The sequence below is a fragment of the Apis cerana genome, linkage group LG4 (genome assembly GCF_029169275.1).
Source record: "Apis cerana isolate GH-2021 linkage group LG4, AcerK_1.0, whole genome shotgun sequence".
Lineage (NCBI taxonomy): Eukaryota > Metazoa > Arthropoda > Insecta > Hymenoptera > Apidae > Apis > Apis cerana.
Genome location: NC_083855.1, coordinates 8,935,730 through 8,953,365, shown reverse-complemented (window position 1 = coordinate 8,953,365; position 17,636 = coordinate 8,935,730). Strand labels below are relative to the sequence as shown.

Sequence of the window (17,636 nt, the reverse complement as noted above, 5' to 3'; positions counted from 1 at the left end):
TAAATTATAATATATATTATCTTTTCTAAATTTATTTATTACGCTATAATTTTTTCAGATATGCAAATTTTTACGATCGCTTTATCATTTTTTGGTGAACGAAGGGTCGAGATTAATATATTGAACAACAATAATTATTTATAAAAATGCTTTTTATGTTTATTTACATGTAGATTTTCTTTTTCTTTTAACAATGCCAATGATATATTAACACAGTATCGTAGTGATAAATTATACATAAGTTTCAAGATGGCCGCATGCGTTTTCCTTTTTATGGATATAATTACCATTATTCCTCGAAACGAGAACGAAGACTATTCCCAAGTTTACGTAATAACGCCAAAGAGAATTACTATGTAATATTACTCTCTACGATCTTTTTTCAAATTTGTTATTATTCCTTTTTCCTTTTTTTTTTTCTAAAATTTACTTATCACTTAAATATAACGAAATTCATGCTACGACGTATTGGCGCATATTAGTAAAAGAATTGTTCTTTTTTTATCGATACGTTTATTTTTCGTCTACCTTTCGTATTTTCTCGATATTCACGCAATATACTGGATATGATGTTACGATGATAACTACTTATAATAACGTTAGACTCGCCATATCGATTTTCGTTCATCATAGACAATGATTCTTGTTTATATTCTAAAAGAGAAAATTGTTTAATTGTAACTTCTTCCCATTCTAGCATTGATTTATTATTAATGTAATAATGATTTCTTTTTTAATCGCTCGTCTAAGTATCTCGTCGAATTATTTTCTCATTAATCGGTCGATGAGGAATTAAAAATGTATTACAAGAGGATCGACTAATAGAAAACTTATAATTACAGGAACTAAAAAAATGTAAGTAACATTTTTTAATTGGTATAAATATTTAATTATCACTGGGTACAAATTAAAAGTAATTTAAGATATACTTAATTAGAATTATAAAGTTAAATTTTTAGAAATATATAAAATGTGGAAAAAATTTCTAGATTTATTCAAATATTTAATTTGACGATTTAATTGTAGGTAGTGGATAACTTATTCGTAACTTAATCGTATTAAAATTTTAATGAAAAATATATTTGTAAATTTAAATGTTTCACATTCCTTAAAACTTAACTATTAAACGAAAACGTCTTTGAGAAGAGTCGATATATTTATTATTTATATCCTAAATTTGTGGCACAAGATATTAAAGCATTATGTTCAATTTCAAATATCGACATATTCTTCGTGAGATGGTTATGATCTATAATTGCTTCGTAAATATATTTATTACCAAATGCAGTTAATAATAGTTATACGATTGCGTTACAGTGTTAAGTTGTGACGTAACCAGGATGTTTAGTACCTAGAAAAAATGCTTCTTCTATTGGACGTATTATCGAGTATAATTTTAATTAACAGATATATTTCTTTTTTTTTTTTTAATAGTCTACAAAAATATAAAATAAATTATATCATACACAATTGAAAATATATACACAGTATATGTATACATATATATGTACATATGAGAAGAAAGTAATAAATAAGAAAAATTTAATAAAAATTTTCATTATGTATTCTTTATGTTTATTTAAGGAAAGCATAATTCGTCATCGTTTTGAATTTGCTCAATTTGGCACATAATTGCAATACGATATTAAAATACATATAAACGAAGATTGTACATATTAACAGTTTAAAATGTATCATACATATTAACAGTAAAATACAGTGAAATGAAATATGGGAAATAAATTATAAGTAACGCATAAATTGATCGTTACTTTAAAAAAAGAATAATTTACAATTGGATAATCGCAATTATCCACGGTGTCGATTAACTACACGATATCGATGAAATCTGGAACAACACTCAATCCGTAAAGAATCGAAGTAGGAAAGAAAGATATTATTCGAAGAACGTAATAAATAAAAGGACATTTTTTAGCAGGAACGATTTAATTCTACTTCGAAGTCACTTCTTCCAGCTGGTTACGTTACTACTGTTCGGCGAAGATTTAACAAATCAATTAATTATTTAATGTCTTGTACACGCGATCAATATCAGCAGTCGCAATGACCTAATTTACTAACAATGCACCAAAAAGCCGTCGATGAGAATGCAGTGAAAACGACCCACATTCTATAATGTATATATACGTATGTATGTTAATTAATACATATATGTAATATATATATATATATATATATATATCATAAAATTCACACTTGAAAAGACATCTCGTATGAAATATATATATATATATATATATTAGAGATTAATAGCCGTGGCCGGACCAGCCTGGTCACGCGGCAGAAACATCATCGTAAACTGTTTCTTCCTATTAACTTTTTTATTTTTACTCTTTTAAATTCTTTTTCTATTAATTGTTATCTCTGCCTCTTATTCCCCTTAAATTTTCTTTGGCTTCGAATCGCATTCCGTACAAAAGTGCAGCACATAATTAGCTGTTGAGGATATTCTTGTACGGTTTGATCCGATAACAATTGTCGCTCTGAATTTTCTATCACGAATATATTAAGCATTATTATCCCTTAATTTAACTTTCATCGTGTCCGATCGACGTTCGATCGTGTTAGTTTCTTCCTAGTCAATGCATTAATTAATTATATGTATATATATATATTTTTTCCCTTTATAATCGTACTACAAATTTTACTTTTCTGCGCATTTTTACAACAGACGAAAGCAAAAGAAGCTCGTGATTACTATTTCATTAACTGTAACAATCTCGTACAATAGGTAAACTTTTATTAGAAAATCGTTGGATCGTGCCGATCCGTTTCTTTAATAATACAGCAAAAGCTTTAATCTCTCTCGTAACGAAGTTGCAAGTATTTTATATTCATTTTATATCGATTAACCAGTTTCCTTTCCTTTTAAACAACGCGAAATATTGAACTTCGAAAGCATCGATTGTTATCAAATCATCCGATACCTCACGATTATGCCGTATATGCGTATCCATATTTTCCACAGATATACGTATACGCACAAACGCATGCAGTTTTCTCTTTTTTTTTTGTTTAATTATTATTATTATTATTATTACTATTACTATTATTATTATTATTATTATACGTCGTAAATACATTGCGCGCAGATATTCAATGTAAATAACAACTACTGAAGAACCACGGATATGTACAACAGGGATATGCCCGATCGATACAGGGTATTTCTTTCGCATGCACGCCACGTTTTTCGTTTATGTTCCTCTTCGAATTCGATTCGATCAAAAAAAAAAAGGATAATCGGAGTTGATCGCCTCAATTTACATTTGTTCCCTCTCTCCTTTATCTCACGCGATCGATCCTAACCATTTAACGTCGAACGATACGAGACGATAAGATTTGCTCGAATCGAAGCTTTCGAATATAACGCAAGTTTGAAACGAATGATTTCAATGATTCGGGAGCATCGAAGTCAGAAGCTTTGAGATATTCGAAATATTAGAAAATAATTTGTCTTGATCTGTTTATAGAGATTAGTAATTTTATGAGATGAAAAATTATAAAAAATGTTGTTTCAAATAAATAAATGCAGCAGGCAAGAGGAAAAATATTATTTGTTCTTTCTTGGATCGAAAAATCCTCGTTAATTTAAAAGAATGCGATGAGAATGGGTAATTGCATAACATCGTTACTTCTTTTTCAATCAAAAATTCGAGAGCATCGATTCAGAAAATCTTACGATCGTAATCATTGTTTTTTTTCAATTCTCGGTGATCCATCGATAATATTTATTCGAAACGGTGATAATATTTGAAATGCGATTTCGACACGACGTTCTATCAGCTTATTTTCTTTACAATAATTCTACAATTCGCAACGAACGATCATTTCTACGAACAATTTTTATATTCGAAGTTTCGAGTGATCGGAGGATAGATAACAGCGTCTAAAAAGTATCCGCCGATTTATTTTATTCGCGTTTTTTTGTATCTCGTCGAATGTCGATTTCGAGCTGTTCGATCTCGTTCCTTTTATTTTCTTCTCGCCTTTTTGAATCTCTCCCTTTTAAATCCCCCACCCAGTTGTTTCGCATAATTTTCATCGACGAAAAGAAATTTTTTAATACTGTATCGTTTGATTAACCCCGAGAGATCGTTCGAAAATATGATTAATGAGTATGGTCCCAAAAGTTTTAAGAAGTAGTTGTTTCTTATCGCGTGGAATACAACGTAGCTTCCGTCTTATAAATATTTCTCAACAAATATTCCGGAATCAGCCGTAAAGAAGGGACTTCTGAGCATGTGCGTCGTTACGAAATCAATCGAATTGCGATAAAATAATTTTGAATAATCTTTCATTGGGGAGGAAAAACGATTGTAAGTTCGTATTTTGATTCAATTATTAACATCCTAAATGCGAAATTACGTTATTACGTAAAATTTTTGATTTCCATGATTTCATTTATCAATTTCTTTTCGGAGGATCGAATCTTTCACAAAACTGGTAAAAGTATAATTTCGTTCCACGCGTATAATTTTCTTTACAACGGTCCATCGTTTCCTAAACGTTCGAAAATTTAATTTGAAAACATCGAACAAAGTTTCGAAGTTTTTTTTTTTTTTAACTGGAAGATCAACGGGACCTAATGGAAATTTTAAACACACTGCACACTCGTAGCGACGCGAATGCCTGTGAAAAGTTGAATAATAAATAGTAAGTAGCTTGGTACGAGAATCTATCGCTTTTTTAGTATCTCTTTTCTAACATTCGAAAGACGTCCGTATTAATCGATGATACTCTCGATGCGGGGGTTTTATCCGAGACTCAAGGAGCATCGAAATAAACTACAACAATTAATTATCGTTATTAGTAGCCCTTTGTTGTTGCTTCCTATATATTTACAGAATGTTCCACGATAGTTTGCTGTACATTACGTAAATACTTGTTTTTTTTCTTGGTGTGTAAATATTCATTTTTTGTTTGCGTAAAAAGTCTTGCATTGACCGTGATATTTATGCTTCCTTATCTCTTTAATAAAGTTTATCTATCGAAATGAATGAAATTAATGTTGAATTGACAAGATGCGTAAATGTTGCGTCTAAAGACTTATCGAAGATATTTGTAATTATGTAATTATTTATACGAGACATTGTACTTTTGGAGTTTTGTTTTTATTTTGATTACGTATAATTGGTATTTCATTTTTTTTTTTTAAATTTTTTATTATTTTTAATTGTTTCAAATTATCGTACGATTATACATTTGTAGAAAATTATATCCGACGTAGAAGATTCACGATTTTTAAATAGATATGTCATAGAGAGTTATAGAGCGTCAATTTTGATTAATAGATTTAAAAAAAATTCCATTAGTATTGAAATTTTGTATCAATTTTTCGATATAATTTAGATTATTCGAAACGTGGATTTTCGTAATCACGTAAAATTAAAATTTCACTAATAAAGAGATAAATCAATAATACCAAGTATTACAGAATAATAATAAAAAAAAAAATATATACAAAATTTGAAAAATAAAATTTAAATTTAAATATAAAGTTTATATTAATATAAAGTATAAATTCTTCTCTTATTTCTCCATTAAATCTTGGAATTTTGCTTCGAGAATATATATTGTTAGATATATTCGAAAAAAGGGGTAGAATATGGATGAAGGAAGTGGTGTCCAAAAATATATATCGAGGAGCACGAGGGACGCCACGAAATTGTCTAAAACCATCATTTTTATTTAATTCTGGAAACGGCATCCCGATTCGATAATCGCATTCGATCGTAAAATATTACGAAATTTCATTTTTTTTTTAAATTCTTCGATCAAACCAAAATATCACACTCGACAAATTTTTCGTGAGACACACTTTGCCGCTTCTAGAATCAGAAAATTTCTAGAAAACTCTAGAATCAGAGGAAGAATCAGCGTTTCAAAACTGTCAGTCCATGGTTCGTTGAAACTATGATATTCGTTAGGATGATTATGCATGGAAGACAAAGGATAATATATTTATTCGTGGCGTCCCTCCCTCCGTGGTAGGTAGATTTTATATATCACCTTATCTCCTTTTTCTCTCTTTCTCTCTCTCTCTCTCTCTCTCTTCTCTAATTTATCTCCGTCTATTGTACATATACAAGAGTTATACCATGAAAATTAGGCAAAAGATTCCGATTGGAAGGAATCGATCGAAACCGATTCAGATGCACTGTCTGCTCTTTAAACAATCGGAACGACGTAATATTGAAAAATATCGATCGACACTCCTTGGTCTCATATATTTTTATAATCTACAATAATAATATACTCGCAGTTATATAATAGTCGAGGGACAGGGAGGCATTATTATTATTATGATTGTAAAAGTAACATCGATCATCTACATTTTCTCTCTCTCTTTCTCTCGCGCTCTCTCTTCTTTTTTTCTCCAATATCAACAATATATATTTAATAAATACGAATTCTGAATAATAGCAATGAATATTCACGCGCCGTAAAGATCTCTCGTTTCGTTTAGTTTCGCGCAGAAAAAATCTCTGATCCTCGGATGATCGCTCGATCATCAATTAAACAAGAGGATATATATATATATGTACATATATAATATATATATTGCCTGCATTTCGTTCTCGTTAACGAATTAATTAAAAACAAATCTCCACAGTACGTATGAAGACTAGAATGATAGCTTCGTTGAATGATAGTTCGTTTCATTCAACGCGATCGATGGGAACATGGAAATAATACTGTTGTTTCATATCTTTATTATTATTATTATTATTATTACTATTATTATTATTATTATTAAATACTAGAGCTGTAACAAGTTAATTTTTATTTTGTAACTCTTTACTTCACTGCGTGATTTCGAGAATTTGTTTTTTCTTTTTTTTTTTTCCTTTCCTTTCCTTTCCTTTTCTTTTTTTTTTTTTCTTTTTTGATCTACGATGATTCTCTCGGTTAGAATGCTGCTTTGTTCGATTATGGACGAGTTTAGTGTCGTGTTCATACAAAATTTTTATATATATCTTACTTGAAGTGCGTCTCTAAACATACATCGATGATAGAGCTTGACTAGACGTCTCGTTCGTCATTTTTTTATTTTTTTTATTTTATTTAGACGTAGATTCTTACTTTAGAGTTTGCTACTTTGTCTTCTATAAAGTGGGGAGGGGATGGAGCGATGTGGAAATAAAATATTAATCTTATGAGGTATGTAACGGGTGTAGAGGAAATAGAAAATTATGGTATTATGGAAATTTTATATTTCGCAGATGAGATAAATAAATTTGATATATCATTTTTTTGTTTATTTGAATGTGTTCTTGAAAAAAATCATGCAGTCGAGTTTGTATCGAGAATTGTTTTCAAAATTGTGTAAAAAATTTGTTGAAAAAGCAATAAGAGAAGCGATTCGTTATTGTCTCTTTTACACGAAAAATAATCAAAATATAAAAAAAGAGCGAATATTTCGATAAGTAAAAAGATATTGCAATATTGTTGTTAAAAAAGTAAAAATTTTACAAAAAAAAAAATATATATATTTATATAGAATTAAATAATATTCTTTGATTGTCAGAACTTTAATAGAAATTTGTGACTGCATGATCGATATGCATTGATATTTATAACAATTTTGTCGAAGATTATATTATGAGTAAAAGAACTTCTAAAAACGAGTCAGGTACTTAAAGTGCAAGCGTTAATTATTCGAAGGACAAGTCAATGCTTATAAAAATGAATCAGGTCCCGCTGTAAGTTATATCCATATTTTTGAAAATTGAAAATTGACCGGCTTCATTTTCGAAACAAAATTAAATGCTCAGTAAATTTTTCACCGTAAAAATTCCCCCTATATCCTTGATAAAAGCCATATTTCGAAGCCATTTTTCCTCACAATGTACGCAAATGTTCCTTTCAATAGAGTTAGATATAAATATACACGTGTATTAAAATATATTGTATAGATTAAAAAAATATATACATATGTATAAAAAAATATGGAAAAACAGATATACATTAATTTACAACCAAAAGAATCAATCTAATCGAAATTAAAGCTTGCGATTAAAATTATCTTTTTTTTATTATCATTATCATTATTATTATTATTATTATTATCTTTGGACTATCCTTCGGTACTCTTCTCTTCAAGGAACTCATTTTCTTGGAGATCATGTAACATTTGTATATTTGTATAATATCAATATGACTAGAAAAGTGATGATGATGAACAGTTAAAAGTAACGAATTGTCAAGGATACTATATCGTTATAAAATTCATTTTCAAAGCTTAAATAAAAGAGGAGACAAATATATCCACTGTTGTATCAGTGTGACGAAACAGATATGGACGCGTATGAAAATCATCGATGAGTTTCATAAAAATTTGAGGCAGCGCGTAATATGCATTAACAGGATTGTTCGAACGTATCGTAGCTCGCTTTCCTATCTCTCTTCCTCTCTCTCTCTTCCTCTCTCTTCTTCAAACCTATATTCAAGCGTGTCTTTTCAATTTTTTTTACGTCCAATCAAACTCTGTCTCAACCGATGATACTGTTCGTCGCTAACACCGGTCCCATCTCCAAGTAATAACGTTTTTTAAAGATCCAGATTTATAGCATATTTTAAGCAGTGTTGAGTACAATTAGGCATCTTTTTTTTTTTTTTTTACTAATACCATAACCAGTTCCAATGCTGGTTATCGAGTGGACTGTTTCTTTTCTTTCCTTTCCTTTTCTTTTTTTTCTTTTAAACGACACGAACGTTCGAAGGCTCTCCCTATCGAATCTCACGTTCGACCCCCTACGATTCAATGCAATTCTATCAATCGTAACTTACGGTTGGTTTCTCCGAGTGGCGAAGATCGAGGATATCGACGTCGCCCTTGACTGCCACTATGACTTCCACACCCTCAACTTTCTCAACGACACTTTTTTCAAGTGGAGGGCCGCGTTCAAGATATCGGACTCGCGGGTATCCTCGCCATCGGAGTGAACTTCCCTCCTACGGCCGTGCATCAGCAGGCGATGCCTGAGCCCTCTGGAGGTCGGGTCGGAGAGGGCTTCGGAGACAGGGACCTTCTCCTTGCTGGAACCGGGCAAGGAGACCGACCTCCCCACGGAGAAACCTTTGCTGAGCCTGTCCAAGGTGGCTGGCAACAAGTGCCGCCTGGGTATCGCTTGCTCCCTCTCCCTCATGATGAATCTTCCTAGAGTTTTCCAAAAGGCTTGGGTGCTGTACACGTTCTCGTCGTCGCGCAACACCCTCAGTTGGCGGCTACCGCTCCCAACAGCCCCGGTCCCACCCCATTCCAGTTCCTCGACCAAAGCGAACTTTATCGGATCCTCCATCCTTCTGGCCTTAACCAAGGCCTGGGCAAGAACGTCCTGGGCGGAACTGCTGACGGGCACGCGGAGTATCGCGTACGGTATGTCGGGCGACACGTTGTAGATGCAAACGAGAAACGTGTCAGCCTCGTCCCAGATGTGCGTCGACGTGTCCCTCTCCGAGTCGAGCTTCGAGTGGCCGGCCGTGCTTCTGATCGAGGCCAACCAGGCCCTGCTGCTCGGATCGTCCCCTACTCTCTTCAGCAGAAAACGGCCCTGCCCCTTCCACAGAGCTTGAGCTTGCAACGGATGCTCGGTCGGGTCCAACACCCGTTGAGTGGGCAGCTCCTCCCTGTCCCTCTTCTCCCAGCCGCAAGACACCTCCTCGACGAGGATATACTCGTCGACGCGGTCCGCCGATATTCCAGCCTTTTGAAGAGCTTGTAGCATCACCTCTTGCGTCGTGCTCTCCTGCGTTACTTTCAGAATGGTGTACGGCTCGTCTGGTATCACGTGATAAACCATCAGGAAGAACATTCTCCTCTTCAGCGTAACCCCGCCTAACCCAGGATCCACGGTGGTCAGTTTTTCCGGCTCCTTCCCGGACGAGGGCCGCTTCGACGACTCCTTGTGATCCCGGCAACACGTGTTGTAATCCAGGCTCTCCTCCTCCAAACGGGAATAGATAAAAAGCGTGGACAGGGCCAAGGGTTTGTTTTTGCAGGAACGCAGCCGCACGTGCCTGTAGCCTGGCTTCAAGCATTTCAACGGGATCACCCTTTGGGCGATCAAGTGATGGGAACTCGCTTCTATGATCCCGAATCGCAGAAACGCGAGATCTTTGAACATTACTTGGAAGCAAAATTTCTCGTTCCAGATAGGATTGAGCGCGTTGTTCTGTATTATTTTCGTTTTATGCTTGGCGCAATCGATCGGTATACCGACCAGCTCGATTTCGACGTAAGTGCTCGCCACGAAATTCGTTGGGGAGACGTACTGGCCTGAAACTATCGAGAGCGTCAGATGTGCCGAATGTAGCCCGTCGAATTCTTTGTCCCATGGATTGAATCGTCTGCGAAATCAATTTTATATATATATATATATATTTCTTTTTATATGAGCAAATGTAAGCCAAGATGCATATATTTCGTTTTTCTTATATCTCAATTCGATTGAATCGATATCGTACCTGTACATCATGTGACCCTTGTCCCACATAACCGAAGGTTTTCTAACGTATCCGCACTGTCCATTTTGCTCGAACATAGCAGCGTTCAGATTCAGCCCGGCGTCGTCCGTTTGATAATTTAGCGCCACCATTTGAATACCGAAGGCCCAGAAGATTACAGGATTGAAATTCGTCGAGTCGATACGCATACCAGCTGGATACGTTCGTATCAATTGGGTTTCTGCATGAGCGACGACCCCTAGAGGTTGTTTCCTGCATATCTTTTTCGCTGTACTTTCATTCAGGGAGGAGCATTGGAAGCAAGCTGGAACTCCACGAGTGAATCTGAAATATTTATAGAAAGTGTTTATAGAAAGTAAATTTAAATGAAACTTTTTTTCAACTTCTTTTCATTTGGAAAGCGCGAGAACAAATTGCAAATTGTCATGAAATCTAGAATACTTGCCAGCTTAAAGTCGCTTTTTGAATCATCTCGATATCTCAATTGGTTGTCGAGATATAAGGACTCAAATATTTCCATAATAATTGAGAAGCTTGCGAAGTGACCTATATTTTTTTCCTAGAAATGCATACTATTTCTAGGAATTGCATCTGTCGAGATACATCAAAAAGTGTTTCAAAGAGGAAGATTTCACGTTTCCAATGATCGTTCATTCATTAATCGAAAATAATTATCTTCGAAGTTGTGGAGGCTCAAAGTTTTAAGATTTAAGATAAATAAAAATTGCTTTTTCCCTTACATTGATATTTCGGGAACCGCAAGTCGGATCGGGGATAAAAAGTATTTCAAAAGTATTCGTTGACGGAAAGTAATTGTCTTTGAAGCGGTTCAAATTTTCTCAAAATAATCAAAAACCATTCTTTTCTTTACACGTCGATAATTCGAGGACCGAAAGTCGTATCAAAATAAACCAAAGAACGTTTTAAAGAGAAAGATTCCGCGCTTCCAGTGATCGTTCATTCGCTAATCGAAAATAATTATCTTCGAAGTTGCGGAGATTCAAAGTTTTAATAGGATTCAATCAGATTTAAGATAAATAAAAATCGCCTTTTCTTTACACGCCGATAATTCGAGAATTGGAAGTCGTATCAAAATCGGAAATAATCTTATCTTCCAAGTTTCAACGATACGAAATCTTTCTAATTTTAATAAAATCCAATTGAATTGGAGAACTGAATCGATGAATATCTTCTCATCGATTTTCAATCGTAAAAAACTAACCTGAACAGATTTTCGATATTGCTCCCGCCGCTTGCTAACGAAGCCGATGTTGACAGAGATTGTGGTGAACCGGAAGATGCACCGATGCTAGTGGCTCCTATTCCAGCTATACTGTGCCTCTGTACAGGTCCAGTGTGCGGTTGATGACGCGTTTTCCCGATAGCCGCGGTTCCCGGTGTCGTATTCAGCCCACGAAATTTAATAGCCTGCAGATAAATCACCAAGTCCGAAAGTTCTTTGGCTATTTGGCTACTTTGTTTCTGTGACTTATCGTCGACCGCGGAATCTGATTTTAACCGAGTATGCGCCACCTGCGTCCCGCCCAAATACCTTTCGTAGCTGGAAATGGAGTTATCTGCAAAGATAAAACTTTCGTGTTAGCTTCGTGTTCTCCACTTTAATCACTTTGCTTCTTCCGCTCGATAGTTTTCCACCAGTTTGATACGATTAATCGAATTATACGATTATAATTAAATTGTAGTCTACAACAACAGGAAGCAATTTTAACAAATTTCGAAATATCGTCGAGGAGAGAGAAAACGTTACCATCGATATTGTCGTCTTCGTCGTCATCTTCCTCGTCGTCCTCATCTTCGCTGAAATATTCGGAAACGACAGAAGCGCTGCTCACATCGGTGCGCATCTGTTTCATGGACGACGCACGATCGGTCATGAGCATTTTTCCACGATGGCTCAAAGGAGGATGCGCCAAAGGGCCGGCAGGATCTACCACCAGCTTTTTGTTCTTGATTAATATTCGATAGCGCAACTGCGACGGCGATGGCAGTTGGGGGTCGTCGCTGAAATCGGTCTCGAACAAGAACTTTGTCACCAGTTTGTCCCCAAATACCGACTGAAATGTAGTACAGTAATTTAGTATACAATCAAAGTTTGTTTCTCTGTTAAAATATCACGCAAAAAAAAAAAAGAAATAAATGATAAAAGTTTTAAAATAGGAGGATTATTTATCGAAATTAAAATTACTAGATTAAAGTTATTTTTTAAAACGAACGTTTCAATTTTTCGACCAGAATTAATTTCGCGCAATTTTAATATCTATTTTATAATTATTTATAAAAAAAAACATGGTTCAACATTCGCTTAGGAAGGTGTTAATTAATATACAAAATATTTGATACATAGGATGAAAGATGACGTACTTGAAATATTTGGGCCATTCGAGCTTGTTGGCTTTGTGAACAATGATTTTCGATGGAGAGGATGACAGGATACGGGGAACTGACGAAAGCACTTCTGTCGATCGCTTCTACGACCGAGCGAAACGGTATCTTGGTAGTGAAAGTGTGACCATGGTAAATAACAGGGGATCCATCATCGCCATCCCAGCAATCGAGTTCTACACATCTACATCCTGTTAGTAGTACCTGGAAAATGAGCTTACCGTCACAGGCTTACCGTTCACCGTTTTATTCCTGATTTTATTTTCTGACAACTTTTTCTTTCACGTATATCTTCACATCGATTCTCAATGCATTTTCTATCATTGAACAAACGTTAATCGTTTATTCGTTATTTTTATTTTCACTACAGAGAATGCTATTTATTTCATACTTAACATTTACACGGAAAAGATTTACACTTTTGATGCGATTCGAATTTAGGGTAATCGTGTGGAAAGTTGAATCGTTCTATTGATGAAATTTTTGAAAGGTTTTTTTTCATTGTAGCGATAGCAAAGTATATATACGTATTTTAAGATTCTCATCTTGAATTCAACTCTTAATTTTTCCACGAAATTCCCTTACATTTTCCATGGAATTTTCTAATCGAACGCTTACTTTTTTTCTTCTACCCTATCTCTGCCCTTTACTTTTTCCATCGATTTTATATACTCGATGGTCCAACCAATTTCCGATTTCCAGATCCATTCTTTCAACTTTCTCAATTTTTCTCTTCTCCAACAATAAGAAAAGCTTATCTGACGTTAAACGACAATCAAACACGTCGAGTAGAAAAATCTTTCGTCTACCTTTCTTTTCGAATCGATTCTTTTCGACGTTTTAACGCGCTCAATGTTTTAAAACTATCTAAAAATTTAAGACATCTACAACTTCGAATATATTTAATTCTTGTTTCTTTTCTTCTTCTTCTTTTTTTTTTTTTTTAATTTCTTTTATATCGTTTCACAAAGGCGAAGTTCCCCATTTACCTGAGAGTAAAGCTGGACCGAGGATTCTCCTTTGAGTTGATGACCTGTTAAATAAGTATTATGCGAGCTGGCGATGTAATACTGGGACAATGGCTGTTGCATTTCAGTCTCGAACGGCGTTGCATACTCGTTTGGGAAAGCATAATTGTCCTTGTCCATCATGTACCGTGCAAAGCCCTCGAAAGACAAACACCATTGTGTACGTAGCCCTGGGTCCGGCTCGTGTCGCTGGAATCAGAGCAAATCGTCTCGGTTGATTGTGCTGCTCTGCAATATCTTTGTATGCCATTGTACCACAACAGCATAACCTCAGAACGGCGGAACAATGTCATTGATGTTACGCATCCTAATTTGAAGTAATCAACCGCATTACGTGACTTGTTGGATGTAGGAAAATATCGTGACCTGCGATTCGCACGATCGATACACCTGATGCCTCGAACACACTGGCATTTCTCGATGAAACTTTCTACGATGAAAAAGAGAAGAAAAAAAAAAAAAATATCTAAATTTTAAAATCGATTTACACGACGAAATAATTTTATATTTTGGTATTGTATATCGTATAAATATCATGAGCAAACAGTGAACGATAAAATAATGTTATATTGATTTTTCATTATTGAAATTGTCATTCAATGTCAATTCATTATATATTTTTATTCGAAGTATTTTTTTTTTTATATAATCGTATTAACTGCGATTGTTTATTCAATGTGTTCAATGCGTATTTCCATATTTCGTTTGAATATATTATTTTGTTTTCTTTTTTTTTTAAATAAACAACCGTTTCGTCACGCTGCAATGAATATTCACGATATTTTATATTCGCATAATTTATAAAAAAAAAAAAGAAGAAATAAAGTTCTCTTTCGTTTATTTTTATTCCATAAATAAGAGAAGAAAAATAAACATCGATCTATTTTTTCGATGGGCGTTGAACTTTTTAATTTGGACAAAAGTAAAAGAAGTTCGTTATATATCTCGTTAGATATATATTTTTACGTACCTTGACCAACGCCTTGATTTCATCGTCGGTCAATTTCTCTTGTTGACGAGATTCCAAAAATTTAGTGAATGTCGCCAGGGTGATTACTTGGGATTTCGAGGTATCAACGCCAGAACAATTATTAACGATACTGGCTGCGGCCACCGCGTCAAAAACTTGCTTCTTTTGAAGGTTGCTGCTAGTTTTGTACTCACGACAGTCTATGGAATTATTCCTCGTTAAAAGACCTGTTTGGACGACATTTTAGATTAACAAAATTGAAACAAACGATCTATTCGTGAAACTTGTTTTCGAGTTCTTTACGACGCGAGGAACACGTTTCGTTTAACCGAAAAATTTAGCAGAAATATTTTTTTATATCGTAAAAAATAACATCGATATAAGAGAATTATTTATCGAAATTTTATTTTAGTCGATAGAATTCTGAAAGAAAAATTATAATTGTTCGACACATCCGATGCGACATCACGGGCCAGAGATGATGGCGAATATCGATTTTCTTTTTTGATACGAAAAACAGTTCATGGAAAGAAAGAATGAAGAAATACAACGAAATTCAAAATAACTTATCGATAGTGATCCTCGTACAGAACAAATGATATGCAAATGGAAAACTCTTGTTCGCACTTTTTACATTTTTTAAAAATATAATAAAATCGCATTGGACGTGTCGATGTAGAATTAAAAAATTGAAATTTTTATATAAAATAACGTAAACTGACCGATTCGTTGAGGGGTTGCATCACTGGTCTGCCTCAACACAGGCGGGCGTACATTGAAGTCTCTCAAAGAGCCGTCGCTCTGGCTACGGCAAGTGATGGCCAGTTGGCCGAATAAGTCGCGCAAATCCTTTCTCGCTCTCAGGCTGAACGAGCGGAACAAAGCGACGAACTCGACAAAGTTCAACTGCGTTTCGTACATTATGGAAGTGGTGCGCGCTTTCACTTGCCAAGGTGCTTCCAGCCCACCTGACATTCCCGATCCATTCTTATCCTTGTCTCTAGCGACGCACAATAGGCTGTGTGAGTACCATTTGAAACAATATTACCGGATGCGATTTGTTTCGGTATCGTTTTAACAATTAATAATGCAATAACAAGATCGAGGATCGATTTATCATACAAAGAACGTGAATTATTCTTTGAATTAAATTTTTATTCTCTCGATAAAAAATCATGGATCAAACTCTTCACGATGCAAAGTTTTACTGAATTTTTTGGAATTTCAATTCGTTGGAAGAGAGAGAGAGAAAGAGACTAGGAAATACGCGCGTTTAAATTAATTCAATTCACTTCACGAAACACGGAAAAATATTATATAATCAGAGATTTAATTAATTCGCAAGATAGAAGACTCAATTTTACGTAAAAATGAAAAAAAAAAAAAAATAAGGCACGAGTGTCCTTTTATCTCGGTTCGCTATGCTGTTGATGTTGCAGCTTTAAGGAATAATGGGGTGCGATTAATCGAGAGGGCGGAAGTAATCAAGAACTATCGGGAATTTCTAGAGTTTGAAAAGTCGAGTTATTCTCCACTTCTCTATTCTTCGCCATCTTCTCGTCCAATTCCTTTCAGAGGGGGCGAAAATTATCGGAATCCTTACCTCTGAAAGCTGGAGTAAGGCAAGTTGGAACTAATAATTCGTTCGGCTGATCCGGGAGGGCTGCGTGGGGGTACTCGATCCCTGCTAGACCGTGGGGATGCCGGTATGATTCTCGTCAAGGATTCCCTGCTACCCGTAATATGCCGAAGTGGGGCCGTTGATAAGCCTCCATCCGAAGACGAGGAGTCGAATTGCTTTAGGCTCAAATCCTGTTTTAAACAATCACGCGTAATATCTTATTAGATGAAAAATCGCTCGATAGTATTTTTATCTTTCCAATTTACTTTTATTATTCCATCGAAATCAATCCAATTGTGAATTGAGTCGAGAAATAAAATTTTCCATCCGAGCATGAAAAATTCTATTCTATAATCACGTACATTATTTTTTTTTTTTTACGAAAATTTGTCTCAACTTGAATATCATTTTATAATTATTATTTTATCCCATCAAATTATCGATGTATTATGAATTTAACTATGGATTAATCAAGTCTAATATTTAATATGGATATCGGAGTATATAATTATTTCGAAGGAGAAGACGAACCTTTGTTAACGCGTGAATATTGCCGATAGATTTCGTTTTCTTCCCTTTGGTGTTTCGTTTTCGAAGATTACTGCTACTCGTCGGTGAAAGCGTTCCAATACTTTCAGTCATGGACCAATCGCGACCGCCGAAAGCCCTTATAGCGTCAGCTGTCATTGGCTCGAGGCAACCTTCCTCGAAATAAAGCTGAAGATACTTCTCTTTCAACCATCGCGACCTACGATCCGTTAATTGTTGTTGCCGTTTCAGGCCTCTTAATATCCAACAAAGACCCATATACCAAATTCTGAAACAAACACGATAATCACACCTTTATATGTGTTTATATTAATACGTTTACTCTCAATAAATATATATATATACATGTTTTGATCGTTGCAAAACTCGTCTGCGAATAAGCGGATGACTGTACGCGATGGATGATCGAACGAGAATCCCACGTTTCGTTTTTTTCAAGATTTTTTTTGAATATTGGACAGAGCTTTGCTTTACAACGTGGTGAAATTATATTGCATCGTATCACTGATAACGAATCGCAGAATTCATCGATGATTCATCAATGATTCCAGGTCAATCAAGATGTAAAAATTTT

At 34.7% G+C, this 17,636-nt stretch overlaps 1 protein-coding gene across 8 annotated transcripts in view; it reads right to left on the bottom strand.

The window, feature by feature from the left end:
- Window positions 1-134: 134 nt before the first annotated feature.
- LOC107999048 (1-phosphatidylinositol 4,5-bisphosphate phosphodiesterase epsilon-1) overlaps window positions 135-17,636 on the bottom strand; it is a 104,793-nt gene continuing 87,291 nt past the window's right edge. For 6 of the 8 annotated variants that reach the window (XM_017058691.3, XM_062073979.1, XM_017058689.3 and 3 more), the window contains 10 exons: window positions 17,045-17,330; window positions 16,496-16,704; window positions 15,615-15,910; window positions 14,893-15,119; window positions 13,884-14,111; window positions 12,874-13,098; window positions 12,260-12,566; window positions 11,714-12,068; window positions 10,492-10,815; window positions 135-10,374 (listed from right to left, as the gene is read on the bottom strand). In XM_017058691.3, the coding sequence (XP_016914180.1) occupies window positions 8,871-10,374; window positions 10,492-10,815; window positions 11,714-12,068; window positions 12,260-12,566; window positions 12,874-13,098; window positions 13,884-14,111; window positions 14,893-15,119; window positions 15,615-15,910; window positions 16,496-16,704; window positions 17,045-17,330 (3,961 nt within the window). In that variant the 3' untranslated portion in view covers window positions 135-8,870. The remainder of the gene's footprint in view (window positions 10,375-10,491; window positions 10,816-11,713; window positions 12,069-12,259; window positions 12,567-12,873; window positions 13,099-13,883; window positions 14,112-14,892; window positions 15,120-15,614; window positions 15,911-16,495; window positions 16,705-17,044; window positions 17,331-17,636) is intronic. The other 2 variants (XM_017058693.3, XM_062073981.1) reach the window with 1 other exon arrangement.